Below are 20410 nucleotides of genomic sequence, written 5' to 3' on the forward strand. Positions count from 1 at the left end.
ATAAATAATTCGTGGTGTATATTAAAGGAAATTTAGGATTATCTTAAAGATTTGGCGAATTTGGATGGCTGAGGGCGCAAAAAGGGAGTCCGTCCCAGCAGCGGTGTGGATAATGGCGCAGCAGTGAAATCGCAGGAATGGAGAATCGAAAAGTGAAACTGCCTGCTGAGTGAGGTACGCTAAAGTCCTTTGGATGCCAACAGATTAGCAAATGCAGAGATTTAGGGACACCAACCTGGATTCCTGTAGGGTTTATTCCTTAGCCCTTTTCTTCTCCTGAAGATATCCCAAAAGGCAGTGGAGGGTTAGGATCAGAGTTTTCCTTCTCCTAGATGTGCTACCTTCCCAGATTAATGAGCCCCATGTGGCATTATCATCACCACCACCACCATCACCACCACCATCATATAAAAAATAGGAAGGCAGTGTGTTGGCTGCAGGAGAGTTGCCCTTTCCACAAAGCCTAGTGCAGGCACTATGTCATGGGTGGGGAACCTCTAGCCTCTGGCCCTGATTTGTCCCACCAGACCTACCATTTTGGCCAAGCCAAGCCCACGTGCCCTATACTTGATGACATGCATGATGTTTTAAGCTCCCAGTTGTTGCTTTGACTGACAAAGGCATGCTCCCACCCAGCCATCAGCTGGTAGATATTTTGCCAAATGCAAGAATTATTTTGAAGTCAAGGGCAATCACAGCAAAAGTGAAACAGTCTTTAAGCAAACTAACAGAGCATGCACAAGATAAAACACTTCCCCATTCAGTCCTCAGGAGCGCCAAGCATAGATAAAGGGGAGAGGCCAGTTGGCCAGTATGCAGTTCCATTGCAGCCAAGGTATATGATGAATCTCCAGGGGTCAGACCCCATCTGACTGGCCATTGAGATGTGATGATGAGAACAAGTAGCACCATCATCTCCAGTGTGTTCTTTTCCCTGTGAATGCCATGACATCCTTCAGCAATGATCCATAAATAAAGGGAAACTTTTGTTCTCTTTTGATTATATCTTTGAGCCTCATGGAGAGTGGAGCAGAACTAGTGCTCAACCACAGAAGTCTTCTCCGATTCCATTATCTCCATCATTTCTGAATCAAGCTTCCATTTGAAGACATAGGTTTCCTTATGTCACTATCTGTTGGTGCTTTCCTTGTTTTAGAAAGCACACGGGACCCAGGTGGCGCTGTGGGTTAAACCACAGAATCTAGAGCTTGCTGATCAGAAGGTCGGCGGTTCGAATCCTTGCGAGGGGGTGAGCTCCCATTGCTCGGTCCCAGCTCCTGCCCACCTAGCAGTTTGAAAGCACGTCAAAGAGCAAGTAGATAAATAGGGACCGCTCCGGCGGGAAGGTAAACGGCGTTTCCATGTGCTGCTCTGGTTCGCCAGAAGCAGCTTTGTCATGCTGGCCACATGACCAGGAAGCTGTCTGTGGACAAACGCCGGCTCCCTCGACCTATAGAGCGAGATGAGCGCCGCAACCCCAGAGTCGGACACGACTGGACCTGATGGTCAGGGGCCCCTTTACCTCTACCTAGAAAGCACACAATACTTTAGAGGAAGAGATAGAATGAGAATTAATCAATCAAAACTAAAAGGGTACATAATAGACATGAATATCTGTCAGGGGGACTCCTTACAGGGAGCCTCCCCCCGTCATCCTGACCAGCACTTCACCCAGCAACAGTACAAGCAGCGAGTCGGGAGGAGGGAATGAGGAATGGAGCGGTTTAGAGAGAGGGCTCAGTAAGGTGTCTGAGCCGTGGCAACGCTATGGAGAACAGAGAGTGCAGGAAGGGCTCAGAGATGTGTCAGAGCCCTGGCACTGCTCTGGTCGAGGGTCAGTGGATGAAGGACTCAGTGAGACGTCGGAGCCCAGGCGCCGCCCCAGCCAGCAAGAGGGGAAACCTTTCCTTCCAGCGCTCGAATTGAGGCATGCGTATTCTGCTCTGGTCAAACCTCACCTGGAGTACTGTGTCCAGTTCTGGGCACCACAGTTCAAGAAGGATACTGACAAGCTGGAACGTGTCCAGAGGAGGGCAACCAAAATGGTCAAAGGCCTGGAAACATAGCTGCCAAGTTTTCCCTTTTCTCGCGAGGAAGCCTATTCAGCATAATGGAAAATCCTTTTAAAAAAGGGATAACTTGGCAGCTATGCCTGGAAACGATGCCTTATGAGGAACGGCTTAGGGAGCTGGGTATGTTTAGCCTGGAGAAGAGAAGGTTAAGGGGTGATATGATAGCCATGTTCAAATATATAAAAGGATGTCATATAGAGGAGGGAGAAAGGTTGTTTTCTGCTGCTCCAGAGAAGCGGACACGGAGCAATGGATTCAAACTACAAGAAAGAAGATTCCACCTCAACATTAGGAAGAACTTCCTGACAGTAAGAGCGGTTCGGCAGTGGAATTTGCTACCAAGGAGTGTGGTGGAGTCTCCTTCTTTGGAGGTCTTTAAGCGGAGGCTTGACAGGCATATGTCAAGAATGCTTTGATGGTGTTTCCTGCTTGGAGGGGGTTGGACTGGATGGCCCTTGTGGTCTCTTCCAACTCTATGATTCTATAATTCTACGTAGGACGAAGGGGCGGTGTTTTGGGGTGCCCAGGCTTTTATGCTGGCTGAAAAGCAGGAGGCAGCCATTGCCAGGTTCTGAATCAGTCTAGGAGGTCATGTTCTCTGTTATCTCTACACTGTAAATAGTATGCACAATAAAACTCATAAAGACAGTGCGGCCTTTACTCGAGATTAGCCGCATCAACCCCCTGACAATATCATTAGCAAGGAGCAAGAATTAATTATCCAAGGGAGCAAGAATTAATTATCCAAAACTGAAAGGGTGAATGGTAGCTATGAATATCATTAGCAGAATGTTTGGAACACACAGTCCTTTCCTCCCCCCGAAAGCTTCCTCTCACCATTCCCTTAGGAAGTACAAATAGAGGAACCTTTCTCTCTCTGCAATATCTTTGAGCTAGAAGGCAACTCTGGTGGCTCCAGCATTCAGCCATGAAGACCTCTGCCCCTCTACTTCTCCTTTTGGTGCTGCTGTCAGTCCCAGGTAAAATCTAAAGGGCTGTCCATCCACAGAACTCCAAGAAGACCTCCCTAACTAGCCCATTGGCTGATTTGCACTGCCTGAAATATGTCATCTGTGTAAGATTGAACTTCTATTTCCTGATTAAGTGGGAAATGGAATGGTCTGCTTTTGCTGAATAGAATCGTAGCATTGTAGAGTTGGAAGGGCAGTATCTAGCCCAACCGCCTGCAATGTATATACTTCTGTTGATGCAGCCTACAATAGCACAAGCTTTTCATTTTGCTGCTGCGTCACACTGTTAACTCATGTTCAGCTCATGCAACCCTTGGGGCCCTAGCTCCATTCACATATACAATAGGGAATGCATAGAGATTTTGGTAATCTCTTTTCACCCGAGGGATTGATTTATATCTTCATAATATTTCGCCAGGACCAACTACCACCAGAAAACGCCTTTGTAATGGTGTCTGCAAGCGACGCTGTTCAGCTGGAGAATATGAGTCTCCATTGGACCCCTGCCCGGACTCTGGTCACGTCTTCTGCTGCGAAGAGTTCGGTAAGGTGCTAAAGTGTTATTATGAGTTGCAATAATTATGATTCGGATAAGTGGTGAAAAGATAAGAAGCAGGGTTTTGTGTGGCTCTGTTCAAAGCAAGTGGAAGAGCAAATTAGGATCAGGGGCTCTTTGTGGAGAAGGCAGAGAGGTGCTATTGTGTGACGGAGGGAAGGTGAAACTGCTCAACACCCATTAGAAAAGATAATAAAACAGTGGATCTGTGAGCATATTGAAAAGGATGCCATCGTTACTGAAAACTGGCAGGGGTTTCTCAAAAGAAACAAGTCATGGCAGATGAATCTTATTTCTTTTTTGGCAATAATTTTTTTTAAGTTTTCCCATTTCTATGTTCATTGTATTTTCCATTTCTATATTCATTCCTTATTCCTTTAACATTTATCATGGCTTTACATATACTTAAAATTCCAATTGAATAAAAAAGAAAAAGAAAAAATCCATAAAGCTAGAAACAAAAGTAAAAATACTATTAAGTCCACTTTCTTTTCAACTTTATATATTGGACTTCCATTCTTCTTTCGTCTGTCTTCCTTCTGTCAGCTTTCCCTTTTTCGCAGATGTTGTTTTCACAGTTCGTTTTAATTTGCCTCTCTCTTTCACGAATTATAAACATAACATTGAATGTACATATGTAACCTGACTTGTAATCAATCATATATTTACTGTACCAAATTAATAAACTTCCTCCATACCCTATGTTATGTTTTAAAGTTCATAGCCTGTTATCTTGTTATAATTAAATGTTTTCTAAAATCTAGTTATGAGGTTACAGTAATACCTCGGGTTACGAACGCAATCCGTTCCGGATCGCAGTTCGTAACCCGAATAGTTCGTAACCCGAACGCGACGCGCAGCGCCATTTTGCGCATGCGCAAAGCGCGATTTTTGCAATTTTCACGCTTTGCGCACGCGCGGGCGGCGCAAACACTTCCGGGTTCGCGCAGTTTGTAACCCGAACTGTTCGCAAACTGAGGTGTTCGTAACCCGAGGTACGACTGTAGATTCATTTTGCTAATATTCATACATTCAACATATCTTACTAATATACTTTACATATTTGTTTTCGGAATGTTTCTTCACCCTACTGTCGGATTTTTACTATTAATTTAGCTGTTTCCTTATATCCAATTTTTTCATCCACTACTGGAATTTGCTACAGTTTCCAAACCTGAAAAATCTATCCATTTCAATAGAAGGAACCCCGTTAGAGTCTCCCATCATTGGAATTTATTATCCATATAATCTACCAAATTTTCTTCCAATTTTTGCAAGATTTCTACGTTCCTCTCAATCGGGGCATGAGTACCTACTAAGATTAATTTTTCACTCTCTTATCATTAAATATATATTTTCCCCCTGTTCAATTTCTTATTCATCTCCATCAGGTTCCTCTTCCGCTATTTGTATTTTCCCCAACTCTTTATGGCTTTTTCCAAATTCCTTCATCTCCTGCTCTGTTTTGATCTTAAATTTTTCATCCTTATAATAGAATAATACACCTTCAGGGTATTCCCATCGAAATCTTATTTTTTTTTTCAGTCAATTTTTTTGTCAACTATCGTTTGATACAGTGGGAAGCTTGGTAGATCAGAGGAATGCTGTGAATAGAGTATGTCTTGATTTCAGTAAGGCTTTTGACAAACCCCTTGCCATCCTGGGAAAAGTGATAAGTGGGTTCTTTCCTAGGCCTGGTGTTGCTCAGCATGACTTGGATGAAGGCATAGAAATCTTCATAGAAGTTCATGAAATCTGCAGATGACACCAAATTGGTAGGGGTAACTAACACCTCAGAATATCGAATCAGGATTGCAGTTGACTTCTACCATTTGGAGAACTCAACCAAAAGACTTAAATGAATTTCATTAGGGGCAAATGTTAGGTTCTACCCTTAGGCAGGAGTAATCCGATGCACAAATATAGAATTGGTTACATCTGGCTTGGCAGTAGTACATCTGCAAAGGATTTAGGGGTAGACAACAATTTTTTTCTAGTAGACAACAAATTTAACATGACACTGTGATGCAGCAGGAAAAAAGCTAATGCAATTCTGGGCTGCATCAAGAGAAGTCCAGTGTCCGGATCAAGGGAAATAATAGTCCCATTACATTCCTGCTTCCCTGCAGGCTGGCACCTGTCAAGGTTGCACTGATTTGCCACTTTTGCCAGGGCTCAAGGGTGTAAATTGATCCATATTTCCTATGGTGTGAACTGCTGCATGCTTACTTGGGAATAAATCTCACTGACTTCTAGAGGTCTTACTCCTGTGTAAGTATGCCAAAATTTGCTGTGTGACAGCGCAATCCTGACACGTCTGTTCCAAAATCAGCCTGACCGACTACGTTGGTGCCCCAGGCAGGTCACTTCAGTGCTGCTAACGGAGCAAAAACAGTGTGGGAGGGAGCAGTTATGAGTCATAAGCTCAACCTGATTAGCCTAAGGTCATTGTGTCTCATTGGTCAGCTACTGCTCTCCTTAAGCCAGGCAGCCCCTGGTCAATAAAGTGCTGACCCACCACTGTCTGCTTGCTTTAATGGGCGCTTGGAGCTCAACAAGTTGACCCAACCCATAGCCCCTCTGGTTCTCTTATTGATGTTGCCGATCTTTCTGGAAAACTATAAAGGGCCATCTACCCACAGGACTGTAGTCAAAGAACGTTTGTCCAACTGGCCATTTGGGTGTCCTTTGTTTGTTCTGGCATGCTAAATATATTAGCCCGTTTGATACTATGTCATATAGTGGTACTTCGGGTTACAGACACTTCAGGTTACAGAAGCTTCAGCTTACAGACTCCGCTAACCCAGAAATAGTACTTCGGGTTAAGAACTTTACTTCAGGATGAGAACAGAAATCACATGATGGTGGTGCTGCGGCAGCGGGAGGCCCCATTAGCTAAAGTGGTACCTCAGGTTAAGAACAGTTTCAGGTTAAGGACAGACCTCCAGAACGAATTAAGTTCTTAACCCGAGGTACCACTGTAATGGATTGCTTTCACTGATTAAGAAATGCTTAGAGATGTTGGTGGTCTCCTCTCATCTGAAGAATTGATTTCTCTCTTCATAATATTTCTCCAGGATCCACTCCCACCCTGAATGATGACTGTGAAGGTCGCTGCTTACGATCATGTTCAGAAGGGGACTATGTGGCTTCATTAGACCGCTGCAATAATCCTGATGATGTCTACTGTTGTAGTAAGATAGGTAATTGTTGGGAATATGAGATGAGATAAACACTTTGTGGAAGTTGACCCCAGTTTCAGTCACCACACAGAGGCAGCATAAGTTTACTGCTGCAGGAGATAAGGCTTCAGTAATGCAGTTCAGTTGATAACCAGACAGAAAGAAAAGGATGTTGTGATTACTAAGAGCTTGCAAGGATATCCTTAGGAGACACTTTCCTTCCTCCTGAAAACTTCTCTGCTGCCTGCCCCTAGGCATATCATCATTCCCTTAGGAAATATAAACAGAGGATGCTTTCATTCTCTTTCTGCAATATCTTTCAGTCAAGATGACTTATGTGACTCTAGCATTCATCTATGAAGACCTATTTCCCTCTAGTTCTCTTTTTGATGCTGATTACTGTCCTGGGCAAAATATAAAGGTTTGTCAAACAACAGGGCTGCAGTAAAATAAGAAATATATGTTGTTGTTGTTTAGTCGTTTAGTCGTGTCCGACTCTTCGTGACCCCATGGACCAGAGCACGCCAGGCACTCCTGTCTTGCACTGCCTCCCGTAGTTTGGTCAAACTCATGTTCGTAGCTTCGAGAACACTGTCCAACCATCTTGTCCTCTGTCGTCCCCTTCTCCTTGTGCCCTCCATCTTTCCCAACATCAGGGTCTTTTCCAAGGATTCTTCTCTTCTCATGAGGTGGCCAAAGTATTGGAGCCTCAGCTTCACGATCTGTCCTTCCAGGGAGCACTCAGGGCTGATTTCCTTAAGAATGGATAGGTTTGATCTTCTTGCAGTCCATGGGACTCTCAAGAGTCTCCTCCAGCACCATAATTCAAAAGCATCAATTCTTCGGCGATCAGCCTTCTTTATGGTCCAGCTCTCACTTCCATACATCACTACTGGGAAAACCATAGCTTTAACTATACGGACCTTTGTCGGCAAGGTGATGTCTCTGCTTTTTAAGATGCTGTCTAGGTTTGTCATTGCTTTTCTCCCAAGAAGCAGGCGTCTTTTAATTTCGTGACTGCTGTCACCATCTGCAGTGATCAAGGAGCCCAAGAAAATAAAATCTCTCACTGCCTCCATTTCTTCCCCTTCTATTTGCCAGGAGGTGATGGGACCAGTGGCCATGATCTTGGTTTTTTTGATGTTGAGCTTCAGACCATATTTTGCGCTCTCCTCTTTCACCCTCATTAAAAGGTTCTTTAATTCCTCCTCACTTTCTGCCATCAAGGTTGTGTCATCTGCATATCTGAGGTTGTTGATATTTCTTCCGGCAATCTTAATTCCTGCTTGGGATTCATCTAGTCCAGCCTTTCGCATGATGAATTCTGCATATAAGTTAAATAAGCAGGGAGACAATATACAACCTTGTCGTACTCCTTTCCCAATTTTGAACCAATCAGTTGTTCCATATCCAGTTCTAACTGTAGCTTCTTGTCCCACATAGAGATTTCTCAGGAGACAGATGAGGTGATCAGGCACTCCCATTTCTTTAAGAACTTGCCATAGTTTGCTGTGGTCGACACAGTCAAAGGCTTTTGCATAGTCAATGAAGCAGAAGTAGACGTTTTTCTGGAACTCTCTAGCTTTCTCCATAATCCAGCGCATGTTTGCTATCTGGTCTCTGGTTCCTCTGCCCTTTCGAAATCCAGCTTGCACTTCTGGGAGTTCTCGGTCCACATACTGCCTAAGCCTGCCTTGTAGAATTTTAAGCATAACCTTGCTAGCGTGTGAAATGAGCGCAATTGTGCGGTAGTTGGAGCATTCTTTGGCACTGCCCTTCTTTGGAATTGGGATGTAGACTGATCTTCTCCAATCCTCTGGCCATTGCTGAGTTTTCCAAACTTGCTGGCATATTGGGTGTAGCACCTTAACAGCATCATCTTTTAAAATTTTAAATAGTTCAGCTGGAATATCATCACTTCCACTGGTTTTGTTATTAGCAGTGCTTTCTAAGGCCCATTTGACTTCACTCTCCAAGATGTCTGGCTCAAGGTCAGCAACCACACTACCTGGGGTGTACGAGACCTCCATATCTTTCTGGTATAATTCCTCTGTGTATTCTTGCCACCTCTTCTTGATGTCTTCTGCTTCTGTTAGGTCCTTACCACTTTTGTCCTTGATTATGGTAATCTTTGTACGAAATGTTCCTTTCATATCTCCAATTTTCTTGAACAGATCTCTGGTTTTCCCCATTCTATTGTTTTCCTCTATTTCTTTGCATTGCTCATTTAAGAAGACCCTCTTATCTCTCCTTGCTATTTTTTGGAAATCTGCATTCAGTTTCCTGTATCTTTCCCTATCTCCCTTGCATTTTGCTTGCCTCCTCTCCTCCGCTATTCGTAAGGCCTCGTTGGACAGCCATTTTGCCTTCTTGCATTTCCTTTTCCTTGGGATGGTTTTCGTTGCTGCCTCCTGTATAATGTTACGAGCCTCCATCCATAGTTCTTCAGGCACTCTGTCCACCAAATCTAAATCCTTAAACCTGTTCCTCACTTCCACTGTGTATTCATAAGGGATTTGATTCAGATTGTATCTTACTGGCCCAGTGGTTTTTCCTACTTTCTTCAGTTTAAGCTGGAATTTTGCTATAAGAAGCTGATGATCTGAGTTACAGTCAGCTCCAGGTCTTGTTTTTGCTGACTGTATAGAGCTTCTCCATCTTTGGCTGCAGAGAATATAATCAATCTGATTTCGATGCTGCCCATTTGGTGATATCCATGTGTAGAGTCGTCTCTTGTGTTGTTGGAAAAGAGTGTTTGTGATGACCAGCTTGTTCTCTTGACAGAACTCTATTAGCCTTTGCCCTGCTTCGTTTTGAACTCCAAGGCCAAACTTGCCAGTTGTTCCTTTTATCTCTTGATTCCCTACTTTAGCATTCCAATCCCCTGTAATGAGAAGAACATCCTTCTTTGGTGTCATTTCTAGAAGGTGTTGTAGGTCTTCATAGAATTGGTCAATTTCACTTTCTTCAGCACCGGTAGTTGGTGCATAAACTTGGATTACTGTGATGTTAAAAGGTCTGCCTTGGATTCGTATCGAGATCATTCTGTCATTTTTGAGATTGCATCCCATTACAGCTTTTGCCACTCTTTTGTTGACTATGAGGGCCACTCCATTTCTTCTACAGGATTCTTGCCCACAGTAGTAGATATGATAGTCACCCGAACTGAATTCACCCATTCCCTTCCATTTTAGTTCACTGATGCCCAGGATGTCGATATTTATTCTTGTCATCTCATTTTTGACTACATCCAGCTTACCTCTATTCATGGTTCTTACATTCCAGGTTCCTATGCAATATTTTTCTTTACAGCATCGGACTTTCCTTTCGCTTCCAGGCATATCCGCAACTGAGCGTCCTTTCGGCTTTGGCCCAGCCGCTTCATCAGCTCTGAATCTACTTGTACTTGTCCTCCGCTCTTCCTCAGTAGCATGTTGGACGCCTTCCGACCTGAGGGGCTCATCTTCCAGCGTCATAACTTTTATATGCCTGTTGTCTTTGTCCATGGAGTTTTCTTGGCAGGGATACTGGAGTGGCTTGCCAGTTCCTTCTCCAGGTGGATCACGTTTAGTCAAAACTCTCCACTATGATCTGTCCATCTTGGGTGGCCCTGCATGGCATAGCTCATAGCTTCTCTGAGTTATTCAAGCCCCTTCGCCGCGACAAGGCATTGATCCATGAAGAAATATTGATCCAAGAAATATATAACTAGCCCATTTGGGTGTCCTTTGCAGCTCTACCTTGATCGAAGTATTATCTCAATTGATACAACAGTGGTACCTTGGTTCTCAAACGCCTTGGTACTCAAACAACTTGGAATCCAAGCACTGCAAACCTGGAAGTAAGTGTTCCGGTTTGTGAACTTTTTCTGAAAGCTGAATGTGCTCTGTTTTGAGTGCTACAATTCCGATTTGAGTGCCATATTTCCGTTTTATGTTGGGTTTCTGTCTGTTTTTGCTATTTATTTTGCTTTTTTGTTTTTGCGCCTTTTGTTTGTGTGATTGTGTGGAACCCAGTTCAGCTACTGTACTGATTGATTGATTGATTGATTGTGTTACTGCAGTACATTGTTTATTGCTTTCATTTTATGGATCAATGGTCTCGTTAGATAGTACAATTCATGTTAAATTGTTAAATTGCTGTTTTAGGAGTTGTTTTTATGGGAATGTTCAGGTAGGCAGGAGAGGATATATTGTTTAATTATATCCTTCCTGTGAGCTGAGAGGGTTAATATTTCAGCAGTCGCCCTGCATCACAGGGCCTATGACGTTTCATGTTTCTGGAAATGATGAGTGCTATTGTGTTTTCTGTGTAATGTGAAACGCTGTATTTTTCCTGTCTGTTCCGTTGCTGGCTTCAGCCGGGATGGATCTAACGATCCCTGGCTGAAGGCTCTTAAATGAATTCTTCTGTGTTTTATGAGCTGGGAGTCGCTCGGATTTATTACAGACGCAAGAGGCTGATAATCGCTATTTCGCTGCTTACACTCTGCTGTTTGAACTGAGAGGGAGAAAGCTTTTATTACAGACTTTTTTGATTTTTATAATAATTTTTATTAAAGATTTTCCATTTAAACATTTATCACAAATTGATACTCATAGTCAATTAATCAAGGGAAAAAAGACAAAAAAGAGCAAAGGCACAAAAAAGAAAAAAGAAAAAAATAGAAAAAAAAGCGAACAAAAAAGAGGAAAAAAATTAAAAACCCACAAAAACAAAGCACAAAAATATTCAATCTTATCTAATATTCCTTAACATAACATCGACTTCCCTGTCCCTCCCTTCCTGAGTTCATTTTAAACCCAACTTCTGCAGTTTTCCCAATTTGCATATTTCTGATCTAAACAATTACATAATTAATTAATATCTTCTCCTACTTACTTTCTATAAAAGGAAAAAAGAAAGAAAAGAGAAATAAGAAATATACTCCATCTACAAAAAAACCCTTAGCCTCTAATTTCTCTAAAAAATATTCCCAATTAATTATCCATAAAGATATCACCTTTAATTTAATTCACCCTATTTTTTAACACCCCCCTCCTTCCCCTGATTGGCAATTCCCTGCAAACATTGACCAGTTTTTGTACCAGTTCGTTGTCCATACCAGTTAATCCATCCCCTATTTAAAATTTCTTTTAATATTCACCCCACTCCGTCTCTTGCCCACTCCATGCCTCCCCCCTCTCCCCCCTTCTCTTTCTGCTGTTCCAGTCTCTGTCTCCAACTCCCTTTCCCAACATTCTTCTTCTTGTCTCCCCCAAATCTACTCTTGTACCAGTCCCCAGTCTCTGTCTGGATGACCTTGATCAGGTTCCGGTCTCCCTCTCCCACTGAGAGCATCCCGAATATTTTCTTGGGCTGAAGTCTTCTGTGTAAACTCAATGTCCTTTACAACTTCTCCCACAAGTTGCTTGGGTTCTGTGGTTTGCAGCTCATCTTCCTTCTCATCTTGTAATTCTAAAGTATCCTTTGGGAGAAGCAATTGTACCTCTTCTTTGAGACTTTGTGTCAATTATATTCCTGTACGTCCTTGCCCAATTCTTGAACTAAATCTAGCAGATGTTGCATACAGTTTTTGTCCAGTTGGAGACTCATTGTTTTGTCTATCAAGTTCCTTTGTGTGCTCAAATTTCACTGGAGAGCAAGCATTTTTAATTCTAAAAAAAACCGATACAATATTAACGTCAATCCTTTTATTTGATATTTTGTCCTTTGATCTATAATCCAACTTTTCTTTTTCCTCCTGTTATTTCCACTTCTAATTTAGAAATTTAAGAGTTCTTTTGGTAAATAACTGCTTTGTCGGTGACGACACAATGGCGGCTGGTCTTTGTTCCCAGGCTCCTGCCCCCAGGCTTCGGAGGGTTCGTTCCAGATAAAACAAGTCTTTTGCAGAGATCCACAAACTCCAAGTGCCTTCCCTTGGCTCTGCCCCACAGGGAAGGGGTTCAACTTAATTTTTAAAAGAATTTTAAAGTCCCGATCCAGCAGCTGGCTGCGGGTTCTATCACTGCTTATATTTTCTCGGTGGCGGGGGACGACGACCTCCGTTTCCTTTTTAAATTCCCTCTCCCCGGACCAGATCTTTGTTCCAATTTGTTGTTCCAATAATAAATTTACTTACAAGTCCTTCGTTTGGAGGTATTTAGCGCTCAGTTTGCTGCCGGCGCGGGGCTTTGCATCCCAAAGGTAGCGATCTCCCAAGGCTCCATCCCGCTCATCCTGCTCTTGGCGCGCCTCAAAAAGGTGCTTTCCGGGCAGCGAACGGAACTCTACGGGGCTCAGCTGGATTCTCTGCACCCGGAAAGCTCAATCCGGGGGTTCTCTGGGGGGTCGCGGTGCCCTCGTGACTCCCCCCTCCTTTGGGTCGCTGGGGTCCTCGGAGACCGAGGAATCCCCCGCCGACGGCTAATGGCGCCAAACCGGAAGTTCGCTTTTATATCCTTCCTGTGAGCTGAGAGGGTTAATAGCTCAGCAGTTGCCCTGCATCATGGGGCCTATGACGTTTCATGTTTCCGGAAATGCTTAGTGTTATTGTGTTTTCTGTGTAATGTGAAACACTGTATTTTTCCTGTCTGTTCCGTTGCTGGCATCAGCCGGGATGGAGCTAACGACCCCTGGCTGAAGGCTCTTAAATAAATTCTTCTGTGTTTTACGAGCTGGGAGTTGCTCGGATTTATTACAGACGCAAGAGGCTGATAATCACTATTTCACTGCTTACACTCTGCTGTTTGAACTGAGAGGGAGAAAGCTTTTATTACAGACTTTAAAAGCAAGAAGGCACACAGCAGAAACGCGCTAGACATTTGTGATGCAGCTAAGAATTGCTAGTGGGCAGAAAGGTTTTTTCACCCTATGCCCCAGCTGCTGCGTGGATAACAGTACATGTTATCCCAACACTTCCCAACTTGTGTTAACAAGTTCTATAATTTAGCAGAGTAACATTCCCTTTTAAAACTTGTACAGTGGATAACATCTTTGCCAGGCTTGTTTAAGCCTCTAAAATAAGTTTCCTGGTAAATTCCCCTTTATTCCCTCTTAAAAGATTAGACATGACACAGTCTTGTATAAAAGTATTAAAGAGTTTACTCACACACATTCTGTTCACAGATGGATCCCAGAAGGCAGACTTAAGTTACAAAATATATACAGCTGGAATCTATCCCATAAGGAGATAGCTCCTTTGTCCTCTCTTGGCTGGAAGCTGGAAGCCAAGAGAGCATCTCAGGCTAAGCAGATGTTGCTTCTTCGAGGAATGGTGTCAGAGAGAGAGATGGCTGCCTGCCCTGAGATATTTTGTTATCTGCACAGGTGGGGCCACGCCCACCTCTGCTCACATGCAGAGGAAGTCTGTCCCAGCACAAGAGAAAACAGGAAGTTCCGACTGGCTGGTCCAGACATCCCCTTTTTATGTCCACTCTAGGAATGTTGTATTTGACTGCTCTGTGTTTCACACCCCACAGTTTTTAACAGTCTGGAATGGATTAATCCATTCTGCATTACTTTCTATGGGAAAGCACGTCTTGGTTTTGGAACGCTTTGGTTTTTGAAATGACTTCTGGAACGGATTAAGTTTGAGAACCAAGGTACCGCTGTATGCCATTTGGGCAAGATTAAAGTTGTATTTGTTTAGTGGAAAATGTAATGGACTGCTTTCACTGAATAGGAGATTCTTAGAGATGTTGGTGATGTCTTCTCATCTGAGGGATTGATTTCTATCTTCAAAATATTTCTCCAGAACACATTCCGAATCATTACTGTGAAGGTAGCTGTAAACTAGCTTGTTCAAGTACAGAATATGTGGCTTCAACAGGCCGATGCCACCCTATTGATATGGTCTACTGCTGTGACAAGGAAGGTAACATGCTTATTTTTTGTTGTGCTTTGAAGCCCCCAAGCCCTTCCCCTGAAAATAACTTCACACTGACAAGTAATTTTAGTTATTGGGCAAAATTTAGGCCACAACTGTATTGATTACAGCAAAGTGAGCGGTATTGGCTTAGGCATTGGCAACAGACTATAACTGACTCCTGCCTCTCTGGCTGGAAATCTGAAAGGGTAAAAACCAAACGAGGGAGCAACATCGATGAAGACCAACCGAAGCACACCCTGGGGTTCCTGTGGTCCTGTCATGGCGCTAGCCCCTCAAACGGACTTTGGACGAGATCCAGGACCCCTTTACTGGAATACCCTTATTCATGGAGGGGCAGGTGATGGCCGCACCTCCCCTCTCACACACTTCAATAAGCCAATGCCTAACCGCCAAACCTTACAAAGTTCCGAAGATTGCTAAGGGGGTAGGTGAAAACCAAGTGGCTACAGTAAATCTGCGATATGGGAAAAATTCCTACCCAGCCCCTGCTCCAAAGCAGGTGACCCAATCCAAAGCAAGGCCAAAGCAACACCACCTAAAATTAGGGAGGGAGGGAGGGTGGGTGTTCGGCAGCGCAAAGCAAGTGCTCCCAGTGACAGCACGCTGCTACTTTTATAGGCCCCAGGAATCGCACCAACCACCCCGATTGGCCCAAACAGCTGGGCGCCATCCTGGGGCCTAACAGTTAAAGCTTGGTCCACGTCCAGCAACAACTCTCCTAGCGGGGGTGCCTTAGGGGCCTGCATGCAACCAGGACCTTAATTAAGGAGGATCCCATTTATGGGCCTCAATTATTTATGATTTGGAAAAGAGGTTAAAGATAATAAACAGTAGTATTCAAAGCAAGAGGAAGAACAAATAAAGAGCAGGTGGTTTGTGTGGGAGAAGACAAAGAGATGCTATTGGGTGATGGAGAAAAAGTGCTACTGCTCAGCCCCTACTTTGCCTCCGTCTTCACCCATAAGGAAAACAGTGTACAATGTGGTGATAATAGAATGAATGATGCAGAGAGGGTGCTGTAACCCAAGAGAGGAAAACAGGTGGTAAGGGAACTCCTAGCTTCTCAGAATGAATTCTAATCTTCAGGGCCTTATGATCTGCACCCAAACATACTAAATGAAATTGCCGATAGAATCTCACAGCCTCTGTATATAATATATGGGAATCCTTGGAGAACAGGTGGTTTCCTTGTGGCTGGGAAGTGGACAAACTTTGTTGCCATCTTCAAAAAGTGAAAAAAGTGGACCCAGGCACATTGCAAGAAACGTGATTCTGACCATAGGAAAGCACTTTTTGATGATAAGAGCTGTTTCATAGCTGAATGTACTGCTTTGGAAAGTGCTGGACTTTGCTTTCATTGGTGTTCTTTAAACAGAGGTTAGATGGCCATCTTTCAGGGATTATTTAGTGGTGATTCCTGCATTGCAGGGGGTGGAGTCCCATCTCCCACAAGCCCCACCCAGAATCAAAGGTCAAGGATGATGGAAACTGTAACTGAATAACATCTGGAGCGAAGGAGGTCTGCCAGCCCTGGAGTGAAGAATGACATATTCGTTCAGATATACCCATGGATTTAGTTCATAAAAGAAATTTCACAATGGGCTCTTTGATGATGTGATTCGTCCACCCTCCCTCTGAAAAACATAGCCTTACTTTTTGGGAAGCAATTCATTGCAAATGGTTCAGAATGTCTTTTAATGAATTTGAAACTTTAAGAAAAGGAGAACTAAATTGTATTCAGAGCAGAGTCATCAGCATTAAAATTAATGAACTTAAATGAGTCATTTGAATTGATTTTAGTGGGTTTATCTGTAGTATAGCTAACTTTGGGTACTAACCCTTGAGAATGAATCTGGAAATTAATCAGCAATGTGGACATCTGACTATTCTTCTTTACCTTACAAGATATTTCCTTTACAAAACATTCCTGTTAGAAAGTTGATATAGGTTCAAGAATCTGGCTTTTCCATAAGGCCATACATCTTATTTAATTATTCTTTCTTCCTGAATGTGGCCTATTGCATGAGATTTAACACGTTCTCTTTTCTTCAGCAGGGTTAAAGTAGCAGATAAAAAACTGGTGTAAATTCCCAAATTGCACCTGTGCCTCTGTAAAGGAAAAAGCTATGTCCTTTGCCCAGTATAAAAAATCTATTTCTTTGAAATGTAATGGGCTGCTTTCTCTGTATACAAAATGCTTCAAGATGCTGATGATCTCTTGACTGAGGGATTGATTTCTTTATTCCTAATATTTCTCCAGGATCTACTCACACCCAAAAGAAAAAATGTAAAGGTCACTGCAAGCCACGTTGTTCAAGAGATGAATATGAGGGTTCTGGAATGACCTGCCATAATACTGAGGATGCGTACTGCTGCAAAAAGACAGGTAGCATCCGTAATTTTTGCTATGGAACACAACTGTTTTGATGGGATTTTGGAGATGCTCAGAGGGTGAGACATTTTCATTACTGTGAAGCAGAGTGGGAGAACGAGAAAGTAGCTTTGAAAAAGCAATTATATTTCAAACATTTCCAGTTGCAAAAGAGCAACACCTTAGTTAAGGTTTCATTCTTTCATTCTTTATGGAATTCAACACAAGAAGCGTTTCATGGAAGAGAGATAATATCATATTGGCCCAATTATAAGTCACACTCTGCCTCCCCCAATTCTGATCTGGAAAATTTGAAGTGCGGCTTATAATCGCGACCTTATGATATGCTGCTGGAACAGCTTCCCAGGAGAGCCATTGGGATTGCGAGACAATGGCGTGCTACCCACCCAGGACTCCCAAGCCGTCTCCCCCCCCCCATCATTTCCCAGTGTCGACCATGTGGTCACTGCCAATTTTAAGGGAGCATCTTAGATTTGGTTCTTGTCTCACACCCCTTGAATTTTAAAGGTGTGGCTTATATTTGGGTGCGTCTTATATTCGAGCCAATATGGAAAATAGTGAGAAATGAGAATAATCAGGAACAATTAAAGTGGAACCAAAGAACCTGTAAAATGAAAACAAGGGAACAACTTAAGAGGAGGTTGCAGTCTTCAATGGTTTGTTCATTGGTTGAGGGATTTAAATTGGATAAAAAAAGAAGTTTGGTACAGAAAGAAGGACAAATATTGAAGTACAGTTATGTACAGATTGTTGTTGATGTTTAGTCGTTTAGTTGTGTCCGACTCTTCGTGACCCTATGGACCAGAGCACGCCAGGCACTCCTGTCTTCCACTGCCTCCCACAGTTTGGTCAAACTCATGTTGGTAGCTTCGAGAACACTGTCCAATCATCTCGTCCTCTGTTGTCCCCTTCTCCTTGTGCCCTCCATCTTTCCCAGCATCAGGGTCTTTTCCAGGGAGTCTTCCCATCTCATGAAGTGGCCAAAGTATTGGAGCCTCAGCTTCAGGATCTGTCCTGATAAGAATATATTATTGCAAAATTGTATAAATTATTGCTGAATTATGAAATGCAGGAAGAACAAGTTAAATGGGCAAATTTTGGGGGGATAATATAAAGATAGCACAGCGGGAACATGTGTGGACCAAAGGGTTAACATATACACTGTGTTATGACTTAATTTTTTTTTAAATAAAATGATGTATCATTGGTAATTAAAAATATTTAGAATATACAAATTTTTTCCAAATACCTGTTGGAAAGGCATCTGAGTTATACAGCTAAGTTATGCTCAGAGTGTAGCATTAAAATTAACAGACTTAAGTTAGTGAAGTCTATTAATTTCAGTGGATCTATCCAGAGCAGGACTAACTTTGGGTACAATCCTTGAAAATGGATGCATAGATTAATTGGCAATGTGGGGATACGAAATCATCTTCAGAGGCAGCCCTACATATAAGGCATTGCGGTAATCTAACCTTGAAGTGGTCAGAGCATAGACAACAGAAGTTAGCCTATCTCTACAGAGATGGGTTGCAGCTGGGCCACCTACTGAAGATGATGGGAGGCCATCACCACCACTGAGGCCACCTGAGCCTCAAATGACAGTAATGGACCCAGAAATACCCCCTGAGCTGCGTATTCACTCCTTCAGAGGGAGTGTGATCCCATCAAGAGCAGGCAACCTCCCACCCACTAAGTGCCCCCGTCTTATCTGTATTGAGCTTTTCTTTGTTGCCTCTCATCCAGTCCATTACAATCTACTCCAGAACTCTCAATCACCCCACTCAATGCTTTCATGTAGATGCTTAACCCCCCAAAAAACATTTATTCAAAAAATACAATAAATTATTGTCCACTGGCATAATATCACGGAATGATCAATCCAATCCTCCATCCCACAACATTGACATGTTGGCTTGCCGAATATCCTGAATAGGAACCCAACTACGGATCTGGTTGTGTAGACATTTTCAATCAATATAGCCCCTCAACAGACACCTCTGTGATTGTGATGGCATTAAAACATCCTGCTCTTCAATGAAAGAGAAAAAGAGAGACCAGATTTCATGTAGATATTAAACAGCATGGGGATAACACTGAACGCTAAAGAACCCCACATTGAAGGTTCCTTGGGGCTGCAAGCATCACCCTTGGGAAACAACCCTAGAAGTATGATGTTAGTCACCACAAAGCAGTACCACCAACCCCTAACTTGGACTGCTGCTCCAGAAAAAAATGGGCTGACAACTTTAAAGTTTTGGGAAGGAATATCTATGTAAATTATATAAAAAATTATTTTAATTAATATGCAAAATGATGATGCAACTTTAAGAAAAGGACAACCAAGTTGTATTCAGAGTGGAGCATTAAAATTCATGGGCTTCAGTTAGTCAAGCCAATTTTTAACCAGACTTGGACTAACTTTGGGTACTAACCCTAGAGAATGAATGCATAGATCAAATGGCAAGAAGGGAAGCTAACCATTCTTCTTTATCTTTCAAGATATTTGCTTTACAAAGCATTCCAGTTAGAAATATATGCTCAAAAATTCTGGCTTTTCTAATTTTCTCATTTAATATCCCCCCCCCCGAGGGTGGAATATTGCATGAGATTTAACATCACTTGTTCTCTTCTCTTTGACAGAGCAAATAAGGCCGATAATACATTATTGAGAGTGTGACAGGAAATTCCTAAGTTGCACCTGTGTCTTCGTAAAGAATGGAGCCCGATTTCTATTGCTATTCTGAAGCATTTGATAGATGAACCATCTTTCAGGTGTTACTTTTGGTTACTGAGAGGCTTTCCAGGAATTAACTATCTCATTCCTTTGTGCTCCTAATAAAACCATACCTGTTCTGCAGACCAAGTCCTTTGTCATCTTTTTCTATGCAAACTGGGAGGCAAAGTTACCTTGCTTATTTCATTGATATATGGTAGAATTAAAAATCTCTTTGGCTTCAAAGGAAGGGAACTCAGCTTGAAAGGAACTTGGACAAGGCCTGGTGTGTGTTTGTGTTTAATAGTCCCCTGTGGCTCTCCTGCTTCCTCCTTCACTTCAAACTGAGCTGGCACACAATCCCAGGTGCAAAACACTCCTTCTTCCCCAGTTCCCAGACACAAACGCAGGTTTCTCCCTCCCCTGTCATAAGAGGGATAATATGATGAGCAGCTGGAGAAGCTCAAAATTGTCCCAAGCAGGCAGAACAGCCACAATGAAAATGTTAGTAAGTATAATAGTATGCTATTTAGATTTCAGGTGTTGCCAATTTAATTTGCAGCAAAGGTTCTTGGAAAGCCCCCAGATTCCACAATTTGGAAATATAATGAATGGTTCAAGTGTCCAGGGAATTCTCACAAGTTGCTG

The 20410-nt window shown here is 42.7% G+C and overlaps 1 protein-coding gene across 2 annotated transcripts; it reads left to right on the forward strand.

Annotated features, from left to right (window-relative positions):
* Positions 1 to 2964: 2964 nt before the first annotated feature.
* On the forward strand, positions 2965 to 20089 carry LOC148686408 (uncharacterized). 2 transcript variants are annotated; one of them, XM_088666900.1, is made up of 6 exons: positions 2965 to 3052; positions 3462 to 3587; positions 6677 to 6802; positions 14520 to 14639; positions 16915 to 17040; positions 19690 to 20089. In XM_088666900.1, exons 1-6 carry the CDS (start codon positions 3001 to 3003, stop codon positions 19716 to 19718), a joined length of 579 nt encoding a protein of 192 aa, XP_088523026.1. In that variant the 5' UTR covers positions 2965 to 3000; the 3' UTR covers positions 19719 to 20089. The 2 variants fall into 2 exon arrangements, with proteins under 2 accessions (XP_088523026.1, XP_088523025.1); XM_088666899.1 differs by lacking the exon at positions 19690 to 20089 and having other exon boundaries at positions 16915 to 17081.
* The last annotated feature ends 321 nt before the right edge of the window (positions 20090 to 20410 follow it).

The sequence above is a fragment of the Zootoca vivipara genome, chromosome 3, assembly GCF_965207765.1.
Source record: "Zootoca vivipara chromosome 3, rZooViv2.hap1.1, whole genome shotgun sequence".
In the NCBI taxonomy this organism is placed as follows: domain Eukaryota; kingdom Metazoa; phylum Chordata; class Lepidosauria; order Squamata; family Lacertidae; genus Zootoca; species Zootoca vivipara.